The sequence below is a fragment of the Arachis ipaensis genome, chromosome B4, assembly GCF_059453495.1.
Source record: "Arachis ipaensis isolate K30076 ecotype BB chromosome B4, ASM5945349v1, whole genome shotgun sequence".
Lineage (NCBI taxonomy): Eukaryota > Viridiplantae > Streptophyta > Magnoliopsida > Fabales > Fabaceae > Arachis > Arachis ipaensis.
The window spans coordinates 5,801,504-5,822,993 of record NC_142439.1 but is presented as its reverse complement, the minus strand read 5'-3'; the positions used below and the strand labels follow the sequence as shown (position 1 = coordinate 5,822,993).

The window sequence follows — 21,490 nt, the reverse complement described above, 5'->3', positions numbered from 1 at the left end:
TTGAATTTTAAACATGTTTAGTTTAAGTTTCTTGTTTAACCATGAGTCAAGTCGATCATTTCGTTTATTAACTTAATTAACAGAATATGTATGTGTGCAATAATTAACTGCAACTGTTGCAGCTCAATAGTTAACTGATATTTTATTAAAGGCTTGAGACTCAATTGGTCCTTCAATAGACTAAATTGAGCCATTAAGTCACCTAAAAAACCAAATTGAGTTCGATACTTTTTGATACCCTTAGTGTCACGTAGACTAACCGTTAAAATGCTATACTAGTAGTTAATTACACACACAAAGTATTAGATGTCCAAATTACTAAAATAGTTATAAAGCAAAAATTTAGAGACCAAATTAAACCTTATCTCAAAAATATTAGATGTATATATTATGTGCAAAATATGGTGTTGACTTACAGGTTATTCACTATTAGAAACAATGTAGACTCCACTCGAATTATAAATACAAACTTTGAATTCAGGGAACAACATGTAAACTACTTCCCTTGAAGCCATTGAGCCACTACCCCTAGTTAGACCCTTTATCAATTCCATGGATTCCTTTCCTTCCAATTTCAAGCAAGCAAGCATTCTGGCTTGGTCAATATGTGCAATCATGTTCACCACATGCATACACGGTTCTGATTCCAAGATCCACTGCAATGAGAAAGACAAGCAAATCCTTTTGAACTTCAAAAATGGAGCCATAGATCCATCAGGCCTCCTCTCTACATGGTCTTCTCAACAAGATTGCTGCCATTGGTATGGAGTTGTATGTCACAACTTCACCAGTAGAGTCACACAACTCAATCTCCCTTGTTCATTTATAAATGGCTATGGTTATAATAACTTCATTGATAAATCAGTGTCTCTCGGGTGACATCCCCATATCTTTGTTGCAAATGGAATTTTTAGAACACTTGGATTTGAGTAACCATGATTTCTTAGCTATGACATATAATTCCATGAATAGTCCAAGTTGTCATAACCTTTCATTAGGTAATCTTCCTTATCAGTGTGAAAACTCTTCAAGTCTTCATTACCTTGATCTATCAGGTAATTTAAACATTCTAATTCACAATTTGGAATGGCTTTCTAGTGCTTCCTCATTGAAATATATTGACCTTAGTGGTATTGATCTTCGCACGGAAACTAATTGGGTCCAGTTAATGGCTATGCTTCCATCATTGTCAGAGTTGTACTTGGTTGATTGTCATCTTGATAACATGAGTCCTCTTCATTTTGCTAATTTTACTGCACTTGAAGTTCTTCATCTTTCCGTGAATGCAATTCACTCAGAGGTGCCTAATTGGTTATTCAATCTTACTTGTGATATCTCTTATATTTACCTAGACAATAATCTTTTGAGAGGTGAATTACCTAAGGCAATGCCAAATTTTCAAGTCTTGAAATACTTGGTTTTGTCTAACAATGATTTAAATGGACCAATTCCAGATTGCTTAGGTAAACTTGAGCATCTCACATACCTTGATTTTTCTTCAAACTTATTTTCTGGACCTCTTCCTATAAATTTGGGAAACTTGTCATCTTTAGTTGCCTTAAAGGCCACGTCTAACTACTTTACAGGAGTTGTGTCTGAAAAACATTTCACAAATCTATCAAATTTAAAGTTCTTGTTTGTGGAATCACCAGACATCATCTTTGATTTTGACTTACATTGGATACCTCCTTTCCAACTTGATGGTGTATTTTTGGGTCCTGTTGGCCCTAAAACTCCTCAATGGTTGTATACACAGACATCTCTCAAGTCCCTTGGTTTTGCGAACTCAAAATTTTCATTTGAGACTGGAGACAAGTTTTGGAGTTTTGTATCCAAAATTGAACTTCTCCAATTGGTGGGCAACTCAATAGATGGGGACTTGTCAAATGTGTTGCTTAATTCTTCTTTCATACAACTATCATCAAATAATTTGAAAGGTGGTCTCCCTAGATTATCATCAAGTGTACGCGTTTTCATGGTAGACAACAACTCTCTATCAGGATCCATGGTTCCCCTTTTGTGCCATGACATGGACAGAAGAAGCAATTTGGAGTACTTGGACATGTCCAACAACAAATTATCTGGAGGGCTTACAGATTGCTGGACGAATTGGAAATCGTTGCTTCATATCAATCTAGGAAACAATGATCTGAGTGGCAAGATTCCCCCATCAATGGGATTGTTGGAAAATCTTACATCACTCCATTTGCATGAGAATAATTTCTCTGGAGGCATACCTCTCTCACTACAAAATTGCCACTCCTTGTTGATCCTGAATGTTCGCGAAAATCACTTCTCAGGAAGTATACCAAACTGGCTTCCACACAAAGCAAGGGCTCTCCAACTAAGGTCCAATCAATTCACTGGTACCATTCCACCACAGATATGCCAAATGCATTCCCTCACTATCTTGGATTTTGCAGATAACAGAATCTCAGGACACATACCAAGCTGCATAAACAATATCACAGCTATGGTTGTCCATGTTCGTTCAGTCATTGCAATTGGCTACATCTTTTATATTGATGGTACGCGTTACATCATACGAGAAAATCTTATGCTGCTTATGAAGGGTAAAGGATTAGAATATGAAGACTGGAATTTGATTCACATTATTGACCTTTCAAGTAATGATCTGCTTGGAACAATGCCTGCACAAATGTTTAGCCTCACTGAATTGCACTCCTTGAACTTGTCCCACAATCAGTTAGTGGGGAAGATACCAAAGGAAATTGGCAACATGAGAGAACTTGAGTCCCTTGATTTATCAAGGAATCAACTTTCAGGTGAAATTCCTGAGAGCATGTCAAACCTGTCTTTTCTTAGTTACTTGAACCTGTCATTCAACAACTTAACAGGAAAAATCCCATCAGGGACACAACTTCAAGGCTTTGGTGCACTCAGCTACATTGGAAATCTTGATCTTTGTGGACCTCCACTTACAAAAAGTTGCTCACATGATGGTATATTTGGTGGCACAAAGCCTTTGGAGGATGATGATGATGATTCTCAGTTTTGGTCATCTTTCTATATGGGCATGGGGGTTGGTTTTGCTACCTGCTTTTGGGGAGTGTGTGCTGTCATCTTCTTCAATAGAAAGTGGAGACATGCTTATTTCAGATTTTTGTATGACTTAAGAGACCAGCTCTATGTCATGGTGGTCACAAAGATGAACAAACTTTTCAAATAGCCCTCAAAGTAGTGTTTCTCAAGTTTGTCCTGCTATTACAATATATATTAATAGTGAAACCAAATTTTGTGTTTTAGACTATAAAGTTTCTTTATTGTCATGAATAATATACCAATGTTACAAGTGTGGGGCAATACTTTTATTACAAATAACCTAACTTTATGAGTACTTATAATTTACTATATTTATCTATTTTAAAATGTCATTTTCTTATGATTTTAAAGGATTAAGTTCCTCTAAAGTGAAGAAGTCATATCTAATCACCCTTAAATCAAGTTAGTGAGTGTGGGATTCACACATAATAGAAGTTACAAATTTAAGGGTGATTAACATCATTATTACTTTACAAACTTTCTCACTTTAGATTATCTTTTTCTACTGTTAAAATGTTGATAGATCTAGTAATCCGTAAAATCCAAAGTATGTCCTTATCTTAGACTACATATTTACAAAAAATACAAAAAATCTTTATTGTTGTTTCTGAAATTGCTATTGAAAAATAGATTCATATTTTATAATTTATACTAAGATGAACAACAATAAAAGGATAGCATATATAAAAAGAAAGAGAGAATTCTGACTACTTAATACACTTTCCTGGCTGAAGTCAAAGCTGAATAAATACATGCATCTAATAGCTATGTCCTCACTATTATATATTTTCTCCAAGTGACCATTACTTGCTCCTCATTCATCTGAATCTGAAGAATGATTTTGCTCCTTTGGACACATAGCATGAGTAGTATTTTCACTATTTTGCTGCTCATCAATATTATCTTGATTAGGAACATGTCTTCCCACCATAGGCACTCTTGGAGGACCATATGGTGGTGGACCCATAACATGCTGAGGTGGCACATAATAGTAGCAAGGAACAATATTATTATTGGCTCCACCTCTTCTTATACCAGCATATAAACCAAGGTCCACGGTTTCATCTCTAGGGACAACATCAACAAGAAAATCAAACACATCAGTTTTTGTGACTGCAGCAGCAATGTCATTCTTCTGAAGTGTTCTCCTTTTGTTCTCTTCAGCATTATTCCAAGCCCTCATTGTCAATTCCATGATGAACATTTCACAAGCCTTGGAAAATATAATAGGAGCCTCTGCTGATATCATCTTCACATTTTCATCAGCCTTCATGATCTTCTTGATTCTAGCCAAGGGTAAGCTGTGGATCCTGAAATCGGCCGCTTGTTCGATTTCACGGTACTGATTGTCCCAAAAGTTGTGAAGTTTTTGGTGAAATTCTTCTTCTTGTTGTAGGTGGTGGTAGTGGATGTAATGGTGAGAATGTTGATGATCTCTTAAGAGAGGTGAAGGAACAGAAGGACCAGCTACTACCTTGGTGTGTGATGGAGTGCTTGTCCCTCTTGTTGCAGATTGATCACTCTCTTTTTTATCCATAGTTTTGTTTTATGAGCTTCAAATTATTCTATGAACAACCAGTGTATATCATAAGAAACAACATTAAGAAGAATATATTTAAACAATTAATAAATCTTAATTAAACATGATAAAGAAAACAGCCATTAGTCCCCAAAAAAACAAGTATATGATACATGCATCATGATTGATTAGTCAAGAAGGAAGATGCAAAGTTTGCAATGATATGTATCCTTCAATTTGCACTTAAAAAGTATAGTTTTGTTACTTGAATAGCAAGCTATGTGAAATCATTGAGGTTGGTGTCTCGGTGACATTGTATATGGACTTATATGTTATATCCATTCACATAACAAATTTACTTATTTTCTCTTAATTTCAAACATTGATGAGATTGAATCAAATGTTCCATACCTTGACTTATGTGATGTATGAGAAAAGTTTCATTCATTTTTTAATTTTCACAATGAAAATAATCCAAACAAACATTAAATGGAAAGAGAAGGGGAAAAAAATACAAGTCATTTATAAGTATAGTATTCTAATCAAGTGTATATAATACTGCATTTGTGGGTCATCCTTGCATGCAATGTATACAAAAATGTAAATATATATCCAGAACTATAAAATCCACCATAGAACCAACTACATGCTTCATGCACAAACATTTTTATGAGGTATGAAATTGAACTGAATATGAATACAATAAAGAACACAGAGAAAGAGATAGAGATACATACCTCAACTACAATTAGAGATTTCAGTTCTGTGGAGAGAGGAAAAACTGAAGAAGAAATGTAAGAATGGTGCTTATAACGCATGATAATATTTTTGTATGACGAAGTTGCCCTTGCCTTAAGTGGTTTATTACATGATGATATATACGCATTGAAACAAGCTAAGGTTGCGTTCGTAAGCTGCTGTGTTGGAATCTACACAAATGGCAAAAGGAAATTAAATAAGAAAGATGAAGATGCATGTAACTTGTGCTAGTTGCGTTCATTCATATCTCTAAAGTAGTTAAGTAGAGATGTTCCATGCATGTTTTACATTTATAAGTTACTACTACTAGCTTGCTAGTTACAAAATAAAATCAGCAACATGCCATATTTTTCGGAGCGAATATTGGGCATACTTCCATTTTTACAACAAACTCTTCTAAGTGCTATATGAATGTAATGCACGAAAATGTTGTGAGTTGTATTGCAAGAAAAAACGTTGCCTTCTACGCTTTTTCTGAATCTGATGTTTCTTTATAACAATTGACTTCATATATAGTCCAAGCAAAGATTTATGGGTAATTTATATCGCTGAATTTTCAGAAATAGATAATTTTAATATAAAATTTTAGGGTACAACCACATATATAGACTTCCCTAAAACTTTTAGGTGAAATCTTAATGCATACATATATAATAAAGTTAAGATGCATTACATGGAATGAGAGTATTACAGAATCTCAAGCCAAACGCATAGTTTTATTACATGGGGAAGAGCTACATACACTGTACAATAGAAAGAGAGTGAAAGGCTAACCTAAAGAACAAGATACAGGAACACATTAAGTTACACTACTAGATGCACTCTTCTCACATTTATGATTTATCATTCAAAGGAAGGGTATTTACATGGCCCCTCATGCATGCCTTGCAGTGATAACCACATAAACACATTACTCTGATACATCATTATGTGGAAACCCCACTTCAACAAAAACATCTACTCTGTAGCTGCAACAACTGCTGGTCCCTCCACCTGATAATTCATCCCACCAAATAGACAAAAATAAAATGTCAGATATGGATATGTGAAACGTCATCTACCAAGAGTGCGGAACCGACAATAGAGTTAAAACTATGGATGCAAAATTTATCTGCAATCTCAAGTCTCATATTGGACTTATATTTGAAATAGTCTATTGACTTTGATTGATTCATTTGGATTGACATTCAACCTTTGTGAAATATCATTCAGTTTTCCCTCAGATTTTGTAGTTTTTTGGTTTTTGTTTTTTCCAATGATTCCAAGCATTTCAGTTTTCTTCTGTAGTCTGTACCTAGTAGAACCTCTCTTATAACTTCTGTTATTGTTGGCTCTCTAATCTAAGCGGATAAAGATGAATATTCTGCAGGGGGAAATGAGGGGGAAGTACCGAAACTTGTGTCATGTTGTTACCTTGAAGGTTGCTCCCCAGATTTCCTCCTCCTCAGCTGGTACTGCAGTAATCTTGTTCTTAGGATTCTCATAGCATCTTAATCCTCCAACTGCTGTGTTGTAGAAACATCCTGTAGAATATGTACATAGCAACAAGACCAATCAATAATCAGAGAGTTTCTTACAAAATTGGAAATTGACTCATAACTGAGAGAATGTCTTTGTTTTATTCTATTCTAAGAGAATTTTCTGCATACGTTACATTTTCTTTTTGGGTTTTTTTCCCCTCTGCTATTTAATATCTTTATCATATTTATGAAATATCAATATCTTGAGGGGATATGATCCATCTAGGGTCACTATAAGCATCGTTTCTCTGGGTCACACGACACAAACATTTCCCAGAATCCTAGATATTTTGATCCATTATGACAAACATAAATAAGCCACAGAATTAAACCCACCTTGAGGGAAAGCAGCAAGTGACTTTCCACAAGCACCTTTAAGAATATCAGCATCATCAGCAAATGCTACGTATCCATCAGCTGTTATTCCCCAATACAGAGGAACCTTACCAGCTTGATCCTGTCAAATAAAAGAAAACAACACATGCAGATTGCTATGAGAAAAAGAACAAACATTTTGTTTGGTAAGTGTTTCAAGATAGAGATACAGATAAACTAAGAAAGGGACAAGACAAAACAGAACATGGTTATGCATCAAGATAATTTGTTTATAGGATAGATAACTTACAGAAGCTACAAAGAGGGTAGAGGTGGACTTGTCAAAAAGAATGAAAGCAAAGCTTCCACTGAGATGGCCAACAACGCGATTGGCAGGGTAGGGTGCCCTATCACGCAAGGCTTTGTAAGCCTCAATGATCAAAAGAACTTCATTGGCAGACTTGGCCAGTCCATACTGTTGTTTCAAGCTGCCCAAATTGTCAAGGGCACCCTCAAACATGCAGAAAATCTCCTCCTTAACAGCAAATGATCTGCAGTTTCCATGAAGTATTTAGATTTAATGATGGTCAGTGCAATCTAGCTAAACACATTACATCGCCATATTTACTATACAATACTAGCAATAACACGTTATAGTAGTTACAAAGTGTACGTCAACTGAGAAAGAATAAGTATAAAGACCAAAACTCTTTTTAAATGCTAAAGCATAGTTTGATCAAAATTACAGCCAAGTTAATTTTTACATTTTAGGATAAGATGATAATGAAAGTATGAAACCATTTATTGCATCATAGTTCAAGGCATTAAGCTTCTCCTAGCCTTATCATGTAATGTCACTATAATTATAGAGGTATGATCTAGAACGCAATAGACTTTGTTGGGGTATTCTGTCTTCCATTTGTTGACCAAAAGCTACATCATCCTTATCCTCACTCCCCTACCTGGGCTAAAAGGGGTCTAAAGAAAACGACAGTTGAGGAGCCAGTCCACATATCCAAACTTAATTAAAGGAAAAAACTTATATCATAAATACATCTTAGTATCCAAAAGCTTTTAAATATTTTAGGAATATTGATGTTTCATTAGTTGTAATAATTGATTCAATCATATATATTTTATAATTAACATCAATAGCTAAAATTACTGAAACACGAATATACATTGCTTCTTATAATATCATGTTTATGTGATTTTTATACCGTCTAAATAAGGCATTCGAATTACTCTTCGTTTTTTTTTTTTTCTTTTCTTTAGAATTACTCTTCTTTTTTCTTCTTTTTTTCATTACTGAGGAATTACTCTTTTATAATATCAACACTATTTAAAATTAATTCCTGCAACTTTAGTGAAAACAAAAATAAAAAAAAAGATATCAGCTAAAGAAAAACATAAAAGAAGAAAATTAGCCCCAAAAAAGACCTAAATGATAGCAAGCAATGAAGCAAGCACCCCAATGAGAAGGAGGCCCTCTAATATCTAATATCACATCTATGAGTGAATAAAAAACAAAAGAGAAAGAAAAGAGGACAACAGTATTAGGTATGGTAATTGGACCGCCCTTGAATATGGGATGGCATATTACGCTAATAATGATGGCCACCAAAAAGACGTGGAATCTGAAATAATGGTCCCATTATTCATTCACATACGGAGTTGGTATATGGACTTTCTGTTTTGAGAGCAACAGCTTAAACGTAAACCGCTACTTTTAAAAACCACGCCCATATTGCACCTCATCATGGGCCCCATTCTTCAATAATTCACACTGTGATCCACAACTTCAGACGGAGACATAACACTCAAACCCCTGATAAGGGGCACTGAATAATGGCTTTGCAAGAAAAATTTACACAAAGGCAATTTTTTTCATTTTATGTTAATCAAAATACGACTAACTCCACCGGACTCAACTAACCTGAAGTCTCCTTAATTAACAAGACTCCAATGTGTCTCAAAAAATTTTAAGATTTAAATATTTCGATATTGAAAAAAAATTTAGAAGCTTAGTAAATAAAGTAGGCCATTCTCAACAACCCCCAACTCCTTGTACCGTAGAATTATATCAAAGTAAAATTGACATTGATAATTTATTATAATTATAATAAAAAAATATTATATACACACCAAATCATTTACCACATATACGTGTGTATTTTTATGTATTATTTTATATCTTTTCAATATATAATTTATATAAATAATTAATTCGACTAATTTTTAGTATATATATGACATATTTAAATTAGGAAAAGTCTAGGGACTAATAACTTTTGTGTTTTCTGACCAGCACTTAACCATCAAAACAAAAGTGAGTGATCTCCCACCATTAAATATAATCTCACACCATTAAAAATACTATTAATGGCCAACTGATGGTTACAAAACACCAAAATTACTGGCCCTTAGCATTCCTCTTTAAATTATAATTTGGTATATGTCAGAAAACTAGCTCCTTCGTGATAAATCTCATTGATCCTTCAAATACAGGTTTAGCTTTTACGAATGAGGTCATGCTCACGGATAACATGTGAATAATGAAATGTGACTTTCTGGCCAAAATATATTATTTGCACCAAATTTACAGCATATTCAATCTTCAACCACAAAGAAATCATACTTGAAAGAAAAGTCATAAAATAAAAACATTTCCTCTTATGAACTTTCTTGCAATATATACAGATGAAAAATAATTTTAAATGTTTAAAAACATTATTTATTTATTTATTTATTTATTTGGTGTTTAAAACATTACTTCTATTTTTTATTGCATGATACGTCGTGGTAATCTGTAATCATGCAAGGTAAAAAAGAGGCAGCTAATCCAGGAAATGCCCATTATATCCTTCTCAAAATTAGTCACACCTACTGGTCGATGTGTAATATGCTTCCACTGGCCCACTCTTGTCTTTATTTAACCTTAGGAGTTATGAATTATGATGATAGTCAAATCATAACCACCATATTGAATCGCCAACCACAAATTCCTATAGCCAAGTATCCTCTCATATCTATGAATCTTCATCATTGATTAATATTTAATTAATTTAATTTTTTATATAACGTTTGCTTGTGTATCATTCTTTTTGTATAATCTTATACATTTATGGTTGGAAATATTAACTTTTTTAAATTAATTATCCCAAAAGCTACATAATTAGAGCTAATCTCCTAAAACATATCTCCTTTTAATATCCGTTTAATATTTATATTGGTTTAACTTTCATAGACTAACACCACAAAAATATTTTATGAAACCATATATCTTTTTATAAAATTAATTATATTTATTAATTTGATGTCTACCCTCCATTTCCCATTCATATAATTATCCCATGTTAATAAATGAGATAAATTAAATCACAATCTTTTAAATTATATATAATATATATTTTAATTGGTGGATATATACAATAAACCTTTACACATGAGTTCACTAAACAAATGTCTATATTCATCACACCAAATATCAAATATTTTTTAATATAGTTGTCAATGTACATATATGACAAATTAAATGAGATACTATCCATTTCTAATAATAAGGATATTCCCTATAAATTCTAATCGTCATTATTAAAGCTGGTCACTATAATTCAACCTACCAAATTTATTATTGCCATGTAAAAATACGTACACACTATTTGTCCTATATATCCCAATATCCCTTCCTTTTCTCTTCTAACTCCACCTATTTTCTACTCCTCCTCTTTCTCAAGTCTTCTCTTACCAACAACTTCGCCTAAACTTTCAGTAAATTTTCATCAATTGTAATAAATAAAATTAAAAAAAATCATAACAAAAAATCAATTGTAAGCAAGAGTGATTATTAGCAGGCATGATCCAAGGGATCCGATCGTCGTTCGAGCGAATGACTCAGCACAAAGCCGATCACATGACCATACAAACACTCCTTTAAATTAATCTTAATCTCTATCATCAAATTTCTTAATAATTATCAATAATCTAACACGAGTAAAGTTCAGTGAGCGATAATCTGCGAACTGCGGTAGTAAAGCAGAGGAACCGTTTCGTTCCAATTCGACCTACCTCGAACCCAAGCGCGTGAAAACGAAGGTAATTATTACTTAATTAGCACACAAAACGACGTCGCTTAAGGCGACTCGAGTGAACACTAAACAGTACTAAACACTGAAACACACGATACGGTTGTGATGTGTGATTTGTGATTTTTTTTTTTTTTTACCTTGGTTGCCATGGCGTCTCGCTGTGGTGCGTGTAAGCCAACTGCGCATCCTCCCCGATCTGCACCGACACCGACGACGGCTTGCTCTCCCCGAACCTCTTCAGCAGAGCTCCCGCCGTTATCTTCGGCGACGGAGTCCTGCTTCCGGCCGCCACCAGCTCTTCCGGTGGCGACACAATCGAGCTGCTGAACACTCCCAACATTCTCTCTCTCTCCCTCTCTCTCTCTCTCTACAAAAATAAAATAAAATAAAAATACAAAACCCTTCCTTTCTTTCTTTCTCTTTTTTTTTTTCCTCTGTTTTGTCTCACAAAGGCTAGGAACGGAATGGGAAATGAAGAAGCAGCTTCCGCTTCGTTATATAGATGGAAGGGACGAGGGCGTTTCGGACATTTCCTAATATAAAATATTACATCGAGTATCTATAATTCCGTCACCGATTTTGGAAATTAAATATGGGTGAAATATATATTTTATTCTTGTATTATAAAAAATTTTAAAAATATTTTTAAATTTTAATTTATTTAATTTTATTATAAAAAATTTTTATTTGTATTAAATTTATTTTTAGTGACTAATTTTTTAAAACTTTATGAATAATTTGTCAATAATTTTATAAAAATAATTTTAACATAAATAAATTAAATAAAATTATCATTTATTATTATTATTATTAAAAATTTTTTAAATTTTTTAAATATTTAACCGTCACAGATATATTTAATGTCAAATTAAAATTACTGAGATAAAATATTTTTAAAATTTTTAATAAATTTTAGAAAAAAAAAATATAGATGACATGTGGGGTCCAGGTGGTGGCGATTATTTTTTGGAGCAGTAGAATCAGGATCAGATACCATTTTGGCTTGGAGCCGTTGAGATTACGCGGCATGCCATCATCACCGTTTATTTTTTTGGGAAGGAGTTATTCACTGCGGAAGCATCCAGAGTTTGGTCCAGTGGGGACCCGTCACTTTTTGTCAGTGGTAACATTTTTCTTTCTTGTACACTTCATCACTTTATCTTATCTTCTTTCTTTCTACAAAAGAAGGAAATTATTGAACTGTTGATAGATATATTTCTTTTTCGATTCCAGGTATGGATAATATATAATTATCTTCGTAACTAAAATGAACCACCTCACAAAGCCAAAAAATATTTCAATTTCGATTCTTTAAAATTATTCTCAAATACTCTTAAAAATAAACACTAGTATAATTATAAGTTCCACAAAAATATAAATTTAATAATGGAGAGATCTAAAATTAATATGGTCAATTAAAATTTTTAACTGAGAAGATCCATTCACCATATACTACTTACCTTCTTACCCAGCTGTTACATATAGTTGTTGTCTAGTATTATTTTGTATAAATTACAAACTAAAATGGATAGTAGTTAACTTTAGACTCATGCAGGAACCCTCTAAATTCTAATAACAAATAAATAAGCAAATTGTCAGTAGTGACATAATCATGGAGAATATTCAAAAGCTGAACAAGGCCAGTACGAAATATGCATATATAGAACTCTCTTATGAATTTTATATAATCAACACGTAATTGTGAACTTTAATTTATTATATCGCTTTTACTGAGCCCTTCAAGCATTGCACATACCCTATTAAAAAAATTAATTGAATAAATTACCATTTGTATACATAAAATATATAGACGTTAATAAATATACCTATATAAGAATAAAATGACAATTGTAATTATGGAAAGATGGTTTTTGTGTGCTAAAAGTATCCGAACGTTGGTTACGCAATTGGTCTATTAAAATACTTTTGACACATATAAACGGTTACTATTGTCGTTTTATTCTTATATGCATATGTATCTTTCATATGTACAAATGGTAGTTTTAGTTATAAAGTACGGACACTTTGTTGAGTTGCCGTGTCCGCGTATCGGACACATTTCGGACACGACACTCATTGACACTCGTTCGACACACGTGTCCAACTGTGTCTTAATAAAAAATAAAAAATTCTTCTCCAAACACACTTGGACACACCTAAATACCATAATGTCTCAGCGCGTCCAACCTTATTCTTAACATGTATTGTTGAAATGAGTTTAGAAATAATATATATTATTTATTAAAACAAAAAATATTTTAGATATTTTTATATAGTTAAAAGAAGATATTAAAAACAGTTAAAAATTTATTTTATATTTTAATAACAATAAAATATCAAAAATTCATTGTATTTTATCTAAAAAATACTTATATTCTATATATATGTCGTGTCCTTGTGTCTTATACAATTTTAAAATTCATGTGTCCGCGTGTCCTGTATTCGTATTAGTGTCCGTGCATCATAAGTTTTTAGTAACAATAAAATTAGTTATTAATACATTTATTGACAATTAAATATTAGATATTTTATACTTTGTTATTAAAAAATTTTAGCGACAATTATATAATTATTGATAAAGATCCCTTTAATCGCTGCAAAAAGTATGCAACAAAAGAAACGAACAATTACAAAAAATATATAATGAATAAGATATGTAGTAACTAAGATCTCTTTTTATCAATAAAGACTCTTTTAATCGCATAAATATATAATAAATAAGATATATAATAACTATTATATTATTATCGCTAAAAATTATTTTTGTTATAGTGGTATATATACTATTATAACTTACTTTAAAAAAAACTATAAATATTTAAAATCTACATAAAATCACTAATCATAAAAATTTAAACCAATAAAAAAATTACACAAATAATTATATTTCTAACCTTCATTAACAAAATTTCAACTAAAATTTGTAGTCTCATATATGAACCAATCAAATCATAAACCATCAAAACCTCATCATTATATTCTTGGCATAATGTGCTAACGCAAGCATCCACTACTACTCTATTATATGATTTATATGAGTACATTGTTTAGGAGCAAATTTACAACAATAACTTAGAACTTGGAAACACTTCACAATTCACATAGATGTCTCTGAGAATGTTATATTAGCCTGTTTAGTTCACTAACATATGTTTGTCTATTTAATGTCTTCACTATGCAAAAAGCTTAACGGGTCAATATTTTCTACATATAAAACCACGGATGGACGGCCTATGGTTTCTATGGTGGGCATAGACACATCCAATGGAACTAAACTACAAGAAAGTAACATAATAAATGCTTGTCTATTCTAATTAAAGAGTCTATATCTACTTATATTTATGCTTGTGTAATTTTTTTTATATTGTCTTATATATAGGGTTGGCAATATATATCCTATTCGTAGGTATCTAATCCGGTCTAATCTATTCGAATAGGATAGGCTATCCGACCCGCTGCGGCTAGGGTAGATATCGGTCTAGGTATGTGTGCGGATAGAATAGGATACGGATTTAGGATGATATACCCTATCCTATTCTATTTACACCCTATATATAACACATATTTTATAAAATTTAAGTATATAGTGAAGGAGGTAAAAGTTAAATTCACAATCTCTCTCATGTAATGACTTGTGATAAGCGAACAACTACTAAACTAATTAATTAATTTAATAATTTAGAACATTTATTAATATGTATGAAATTTGAAATCATTGAATTTTATATTTATTTTGAAAAATTTTGATATTTCTGCAAGTATGATAAGGTAGGGTAAGATTTAGAACTTTAGGGTGCGAGTAGGATTAGGGTCGAGAGATTCTCAACCCGCGCGTAGAAGAAAAGAGTTTGGTAACCTAAAATTTTCAGCCATAATTAGCTAAAACTTTCTATAATATACTTCATTTACATCATTTAATAACAGTTTTATTTTTTAGCCGACTCTCTTATCATTCCACTTATCGTACTCTTATCAACTCCACTTATTAATGATATTAATTATAATATTATATCCCTTACTATTAGGCATTCTTGTAATCAATATTTAATATTTTCTTTTATAATTTAATTTTTATATTTAAGAATATAATAAAGATTAATAATAATAATTAATAATGATTATGATTTATCATTGTAATTAATTCTTGCTATGCTTCTTTATCTAATGGAGATACGATAATATCACATAAATTCAATAATTGTAATTGCTTATTATCATAAACGCTCTTTTGTTTTATTATTATTATCATTACCGTTTTTTATTGTAAATAACTTTGTATTTTTGTTAAGTCAATTATCATAATTCAATGGAGAGATACAAAACCTGAAAGTTACCCTAATATAATTTTGTTTCCGTTAATTTAATTATTTTCATTCAAAATTCACAACTCAAATACAATTGCAAGCACAATTAGAATAGGTTAAGAAATTTTACAAGAAATCATCTTTATCATTACAAATAGTATGATATTTGAATTCAACCTTAATATGGTACCTATGGTAGAAAGTGCCGAAGAATTTGAACAACATAGACTCACCCGACGAGGTTATTGTCAGTCAATCAACTTTCGAGAATATGAAAAATTACATTAGCTTTGATGAGGTATGGTAATAAACTGATTTTTTTTTGTATTTTTATGTACATTTATAATTATATTGTACTAACTAAGTTCATACACATAACATTTCCATACGTTTATATACATAACATCCATAATTACGTACAACTAACATCTAAAAATTAAATTCATGTTTATTAGATATTACATTCATACACATATAATTTTCTAGTTATTGCATAAGTAACTATAAAATTAACATAAATGTTTTTAAATTTTTATCATAATTGAATTTAAAAAAAATGTCAAATTCTTAAATTAATTTATTCAATTGATAAATTTACTCATAACATCCATGAATTCATATACATAACATCCATATTTTCATATTAATAACATCCATAATTTTGTACTCATAATATTCATAATTTCATCAAGTTTATAATTAATAAATTTTTTATAATTAATATTATCAAATTTTAAACTATACGTCTTATTGTATTCTTCAAATTATCTCATATGTGTACTAATAGGTCATGATTTTAATTATTTTAATATTTTTATTTAATATTCGTATCTATGCTTATTTATTGATTTTAATATGACGAGTTAATAATTATTTTTAAAAATTTATTTTTTAATTTTTGTTTATATTTTATATTTTATTTTTTATTTTTTAATAATTTATATGTAAAATATAAATTATATAGTAGAAGTTGTTAAAAATTTTTAATTTAACTTTCATAATTTTTGCAGAGGATTATTGCATTTTAATGGATAATAATGTGATTGAGAGATGTTAGGGATTTGATTTGGGAGAAACTGAAATTGATTTTGAAAAGAACATTAATAACTTCAAACATGCAACAAAATGGTAGGTGATAAGGAAAATACGTGATAAGAAGGTGTATATCACTTGTTTATCAACAGAATAAAAATTTTTACGTGATATTTCTATATTATAATTATTTTTTGGCTACCTAGCATCACCACACGTAGAATAGGGTAAAAATTTAATGAAATTTTCAACTCGCAGGGAGGCTCAGACCCTACCCTACTCTACTCATTATTGTCAATTATACTTATATAAAAATTAAATTCTAATAACAAATAACATTTTTTTAAAAAAAGAAAAAAAATATATATATAGGTGATACTAGATAGATGGCAAGATACGCTTTTTTTTTTTTTTATTTGATGTAGAACTTTTTTTTTCTTTTTTGCTAGATTAACCTGTTTCTCAATAACAGAATATTATGATCAACAGTATAATATTAATATTACAGTTTAAGAAAAAATATTTAGTTTATTCTTATTTAAAAAAGATATTTTATATTAAAAATGAAATCAATCGACTTTACACCCACAAGCAAGGTTGGATGTAAAGGTGAATCCGTGAATGAGTTGTGTTTCCAAAGAAATCATATTTTGTCCAAAAGTAGAAATATCTTAAACAAGGAAGAAATCTATCAATTAGACTATATAAATTAAAGTTTAACAAATTCTTCCTATCTTCTAATGAAACTTTCACTTTTTTAATTAATATTTAAAACACAATACGATCTCGACTCACGTGGATATACGTACCTTGCCACTTGCTACCAATATATGCCTATAAAGTGAATATGATGAGTATGGTTATATATACATTAAAAATTAATAATTAAATTAGTTATTAATATAAAATATGTAATATAAAATAAAATTATATTAAAAATATGTGAAATAAAATTTTCTTTTTCAGCATGAATAAAAAGTTTATTTAGAAATTATAACGCACGCACTAACACGAACACGGGACACGACACAATGCGGGACATGCCGACACGCAAATTTTAAAATTTTATATGACACCGAGATACACATACATATAAAATATAAAGTATTTTTTAGATAAATCGTAATGATATTTTAATATTTTATTGATATTAAAATATATAAATTAAAATTTTTTATTATTTTTAATGTCTTATTTTAATTATATCAAGTATTTAAAATATTTTTTGTTTTAATAAATAATAATATATACTATATCTAAATTTATTTTAAAAATATATGTTAAGAATAAGACTGGATACACTAACACGTGATGGTATTTAAGTGTGTCCAGATATATCTAAAAAATATTTTTTTTATTGGAAAATCAGTCATTTTCTATCTTTGTAGAACACCTTCCAGAAGATATATCAAAGAAGGAGCTGTATCATTTGTTCAACTGGACAGGACGCATAAATGATATCTACCTATCCAGAAAACAAAAAAATGGAGCACATACATTTTTGCCTTCATCAGGTATACAACAAAAGGGTGGAGCTATGAAGGCCATCGCGGAAATGAATAGAATGAGGTTACGGGGCAAGGTCGTTTCGGTAGGGGAAGCTCGGTATCGACGTACGACGAAAACGACGAATACTCAGAGACATCAGATGGCACTGACTGTTCATAATACGGTGAAAGTTCAAGCCCAACCTGGGGCTAGCCAAAGGGATCCAGGGACAAAGGTGAAAGAGCGGAGGAAAGAGGAAAGAAAAGGGGATCCTCATGGCAATGGGTGGACGAAGAAGATGGAAGTGCCTGTGGAAAATGAGAATCTGGTCTGGTTGCAGAGAAGCCTAATAGGTAGTACGAGTAAGGCTATTGACTATAAGCCTCTGAGGGCCATGATTGGCAAGAATTTACCGCAAGTAGTGGAGATACGAGAACTCGGAGCATACAAAGCTCTCCTGACATTTGATAGTATTTTAAGTGCTGAAGAAGCCTTCACGTTTAAAATGAATAATATGTTGAAATTCTTCCATAGCGTCTGGAGATGGGATGAAGAGGAGCGTAGTAAAACCCGTAAGGTATGGCTAGAGTGTTTTGGTGTTCCGTTGCATACATGGTCTGTGGAGACGTTTAAGCTGATTGGCAGTCAATGGGGCGAAGTTGTTGGGTGCGATGAAGCCACAAAATCATGTCTTTCCTTCAGCGTAGGACGGATACAAATTGACACTTGCATTATGGACATTATCAATGAGTGGATTCACATCACCGTTGGTACTAGTGGATTTGACGTCCTTGTTAAGGAGGTTGGACATGAGAGTTATGGATCGCAATGCCAGCCTAAGGATGTTAGCACTTCTGGCCTACCAAAAACATGTGAGAATGTGGATACAAGCAGGCTGAATTCGATAGTACCGGTGGCAATGAGAGATCCGGTGGCTGATGGGTTGATAGTTATGCCAAGGGAGGAAGAAACTGGAAATGGTAGATTAGTAATTTCTGAAAACATTTTGAATGAGTGGAGTTATTGTAACTTAATTGACTTTAACTCTGAGAAGGTAACGGAGTATTCGGCTATGAAGGGGATAGCAGATTTCAAGGGATCTCATGATTTACTAATTGATGCTGAATCTGAACAAACGGTAACTTGGGATTACGGGCTTGAAGGGCAGAATTTTGGTGGCTGTTGGAGACAAAATCAGAAGCAAAAAGGGCTTAAGGGCTAGCCCAATATTCAATTAGGTGGTATAAGAAAGGAGGGAAGGGGCTTGGGCTGCTATTCACCAACCGCAGGCCCAGAAACGGAAGGCTGGATCAGGCAACCGGGTCGGGTCGGTATCTGTCCATCCAGGTGCTCTCCATCTCCTGGATCGGGATCGGCAGCGAACGCAAGTCTTGAAGGAGACAACCTGGACGTGAGCAACGAACCGGGATCTCGACGGAGAGGAGACGCACGAACTAGCGACCTAAACCGCCGACGGGAGGAGCGCGACACCAGTATCTGTCCATCCAGGAGCTCTCCATCTCCTGGATCGGGATCGGCAGCGAACACACATCTTGAAGGAGACAACCTGGACGTGAGCAACGAACCGGGACCACGACGGAGTGGAGGCGCACAAACTGGCGACGAAAACCTCCGACGGGAGGAGCGCGACGCGACTGATGTCATATCTGGCCACCGTGCAAATGAACCGAAACCAGTGGGTGCTATCCCTAAGCCTACAATGAATTCCGAGCCAGTGATGATAATGGTCCGTTCCTCCAGGGAAGATGGGGTCAAGAGACAGACCCAGCGACAGAGATTATCGCTGGGAAAGGATGGTGCAGACGGCTTGGATGAAATCATTAACGTCGGCGACAAACCAATAGAAGACTCTATGCCGTTGGCTGCTGCAAGAATTGAGGAGGGCGGTGGAGATAATGGGCCAGGGAAGGATGCTGAAAGCGGATACAATGGTCTCAATGATAGAAGGGTTCCGGATAGAGAAGAGCAAATGAAGGAAAATAAAAAGGCATGGGACCTTGCAGTTGAATCAGGAGCGGTGCAGTGCGATGAAGATGACGACATAATGGCGATTCTACAAGAACAGAATGAAGCGCTTGCCCAAAAGAGGAGGTTGGCTAAGCAGAAGGAAAAGGCGCGAAGATGCAGACCGAAAATGATAAAAAAAGGTGTGTACCAAAGTTTTGAAATGATTTTTGGCTCTTGGAATATTAGGGGGTTAGGGGGTTGGTAAGCTGAGTATGATTAAAGATCTCAAAAAGAAACAGAAGCTAAACATGCTAGGTTTGGTTGAGTCTAAAATGCCAGTAGTGACTAAGTTTGATGTAGTTCGTATTTGGGGGAGTGATGCTGTGGGGTGGGAGTATGTTGGATCGGAAGGCGCGTCCAGGGGGCTGGTGTTAATGTGGGATATTATGTTGTTTAGAATGAATAATTGCTACAAAGGAGAGAGATGGTTATGTGTTGAAGGTGTCCTATTGAAAAATGAATTTCCTTGTGCTTTCTGTTTGGTATATGGTGCTCATAATAGCCTCGAAAAACTTGCTGTGTGGGAGGAACTGAGCTTTATAGCTGGTGTATGTCAAGTCCCGATATGCTACATAGGTGACTTCAATGAGGTTATTCAGGTTGAAGAGAGGAAAGGACATGATAGGTTAACAGGGTCTGCTGAAGACTTCAAGTGCTGGGTACAAGATATGCAGTTAGTGGACCTACCTTTGCAGGATCGAAAGTTTACCTGGTTTAGAGGCCGCTCCTGCAGTCGCATTGATAGAGTCCTAGTTAGTATAGAATGGATGGAGGAGTTTCTAGAGATCCATTTAAAAGGGGGACCGAGAGGCCTGTCAGATCACTGCCCGATTATAGTGGAGGATACCAGATCTAGAGGTGGCCCACGGCCCTTTCGTAGCTTAGATTCCTGGTTTACACATGACAGTTTTCTAAGGATGGTCAGGGAAGAATGGAGGAATCTTAGTGCGGCACGGTTCACAGATAAGTTGAAGGCTTTAACGGTACCTCTGGAAAGATGGCATAAGGACAATTTTGGGGACATGGATAGGAAAATCCAGCGTTTTGAGGAGGAAATCAGGAAGGTTGATGAGTTGGCAGAAAATAGAGACTATGATGATACAGTGGAGGCTAGAAGGAAGGCACTAGTGAGCTGTTGTAAGCAATGGTATGTCAGGAAAGAAATCCACTAGAAGCAGATGTCACGTTCCAAGCATGCGAAGGATATGGATAAGAACACTAGGTACTTTCATAACTTGGCGTCGACAAGAAGGAGGAACAATAGACTTGATGCTCTGGTAATTCATGGTAGGTTGGTAAGAAATCAAGCTCGGATCAAAATTGCTATCAGAGATTTTTATAAAGATTTATATCACCAGGAGAGATCACCGGTAG

The 21,490-nt window shown here is 33.2% G+C and overlaps 4 protein-coding genes and 1 pseudogene across 5 annotated transcripts; 3 read left to right on the top strand and 2 right to left on the bottom strand.

Moving 5' to 3' along the window:
- The first annotated feature begins 400 nt into the window (after nucleotides 1–400).
- LOC110271409 (receptor-like protein EIX2) lies at nucleotides 401–3,312 on the top strand (annotated as a pseudogene).
- A 364-nt stretch (nucleotides 3,313–3,676) lies between these two features.
- On the bottom strand, nucleotides 3,677–5,521 carry LOC107638598 (nuclear transcription factor Y subunit C-2-like). Its single transcript, XM_016341935.3, has 2 exons — nucleotides 5,320–5,521; nucleotides 3,677–4,628 (listed from the first exon to the last, which is right to left on the bottom strand). Exon 2 carries the CDS (start codon nucleotides 4,598–4,600, stop codon nucleotides 3,878–3,880), a length of 723 nt encoding a protein of 240 aa, XP_016197421.1. The 5' UTR covers nucleotides 4,601–4,628; nucleotides 5,320–5,521; the 3' UTR covers nucleotides 3,677–3,877.
- A 373-nt stretch (nucleotides 5,522–5,894) lies between these two features.
- Nucleotides 5,895–11,862, bottom strand: LOC107638600 (stem-specific protein TSJT1). Of its 2 annotated transcripts, none has more exons than XM_088483136.1 (5): nucleotides 11,402–11,862; nucleotides 7,487–7,727; nucleotides 7,198–7,318; nucleotides 6,732–6,864; nucleotides 5,895–6,334 (listed from the first exon to the last, which is right to left on the bottom strand). In XM_088483136.1, the coding sequence occupies exons 1-4, from the start codon at nucleotides 11,602–11,604 to the stop codon at nucleotides 6,743–6,745; spliced, it is 687 nt and encodes a 228-aa protein (XP_088339262.1). In that variant the 5' UTR covers nucleotides 11,605–11,862; the 3' UTR covers nucleotides 5,895–6,334; nucleotides 6,732–6,742. The 2 variants fall into 2 exon arrangements, with proteins under 2 accessions (XP_088339262.1, XP_088339261.1); XM_088483135.1 differs by having other exon boundaries at nucleotides 6,755–6,864.
- Nucleotides 11,863–17,631: 5,769 nt separating this feature from the next.
- Nucleotides 17,632–19,310, top strand: LOC148566546 (uncharacterized). The gene is made up of 2 exons (XM_088484296.1): nucleotides 17,632–17,650; nucleotides 17,989–19,310. Exons 1-2 carry the CDS (start codon nucleotides 17,632–17,634, stop codon nucleotides 19,308–19,310), a joined length of 1,341 nt encoding a protein of 446 aa, XP_088340422.1.
- Nucleotides 19,311–20,388: 1,078 nt separating this feature from the next.
- Nucleotides 20,389–21,288, top strand: LOC107635894 (uncharacterized). Its single transcript, XM_016339443.1, has one exon. The coding sequence runs from the start codon at nucleotides 20,389–20,391 to the stop codon at nucleotides 21,286–21,288; it is 900 nt and encodes a 299-aa protein (XP_016194929.1).
- Nucleotides 21,289–21,490: the final 202 nt, after the last annotated feature.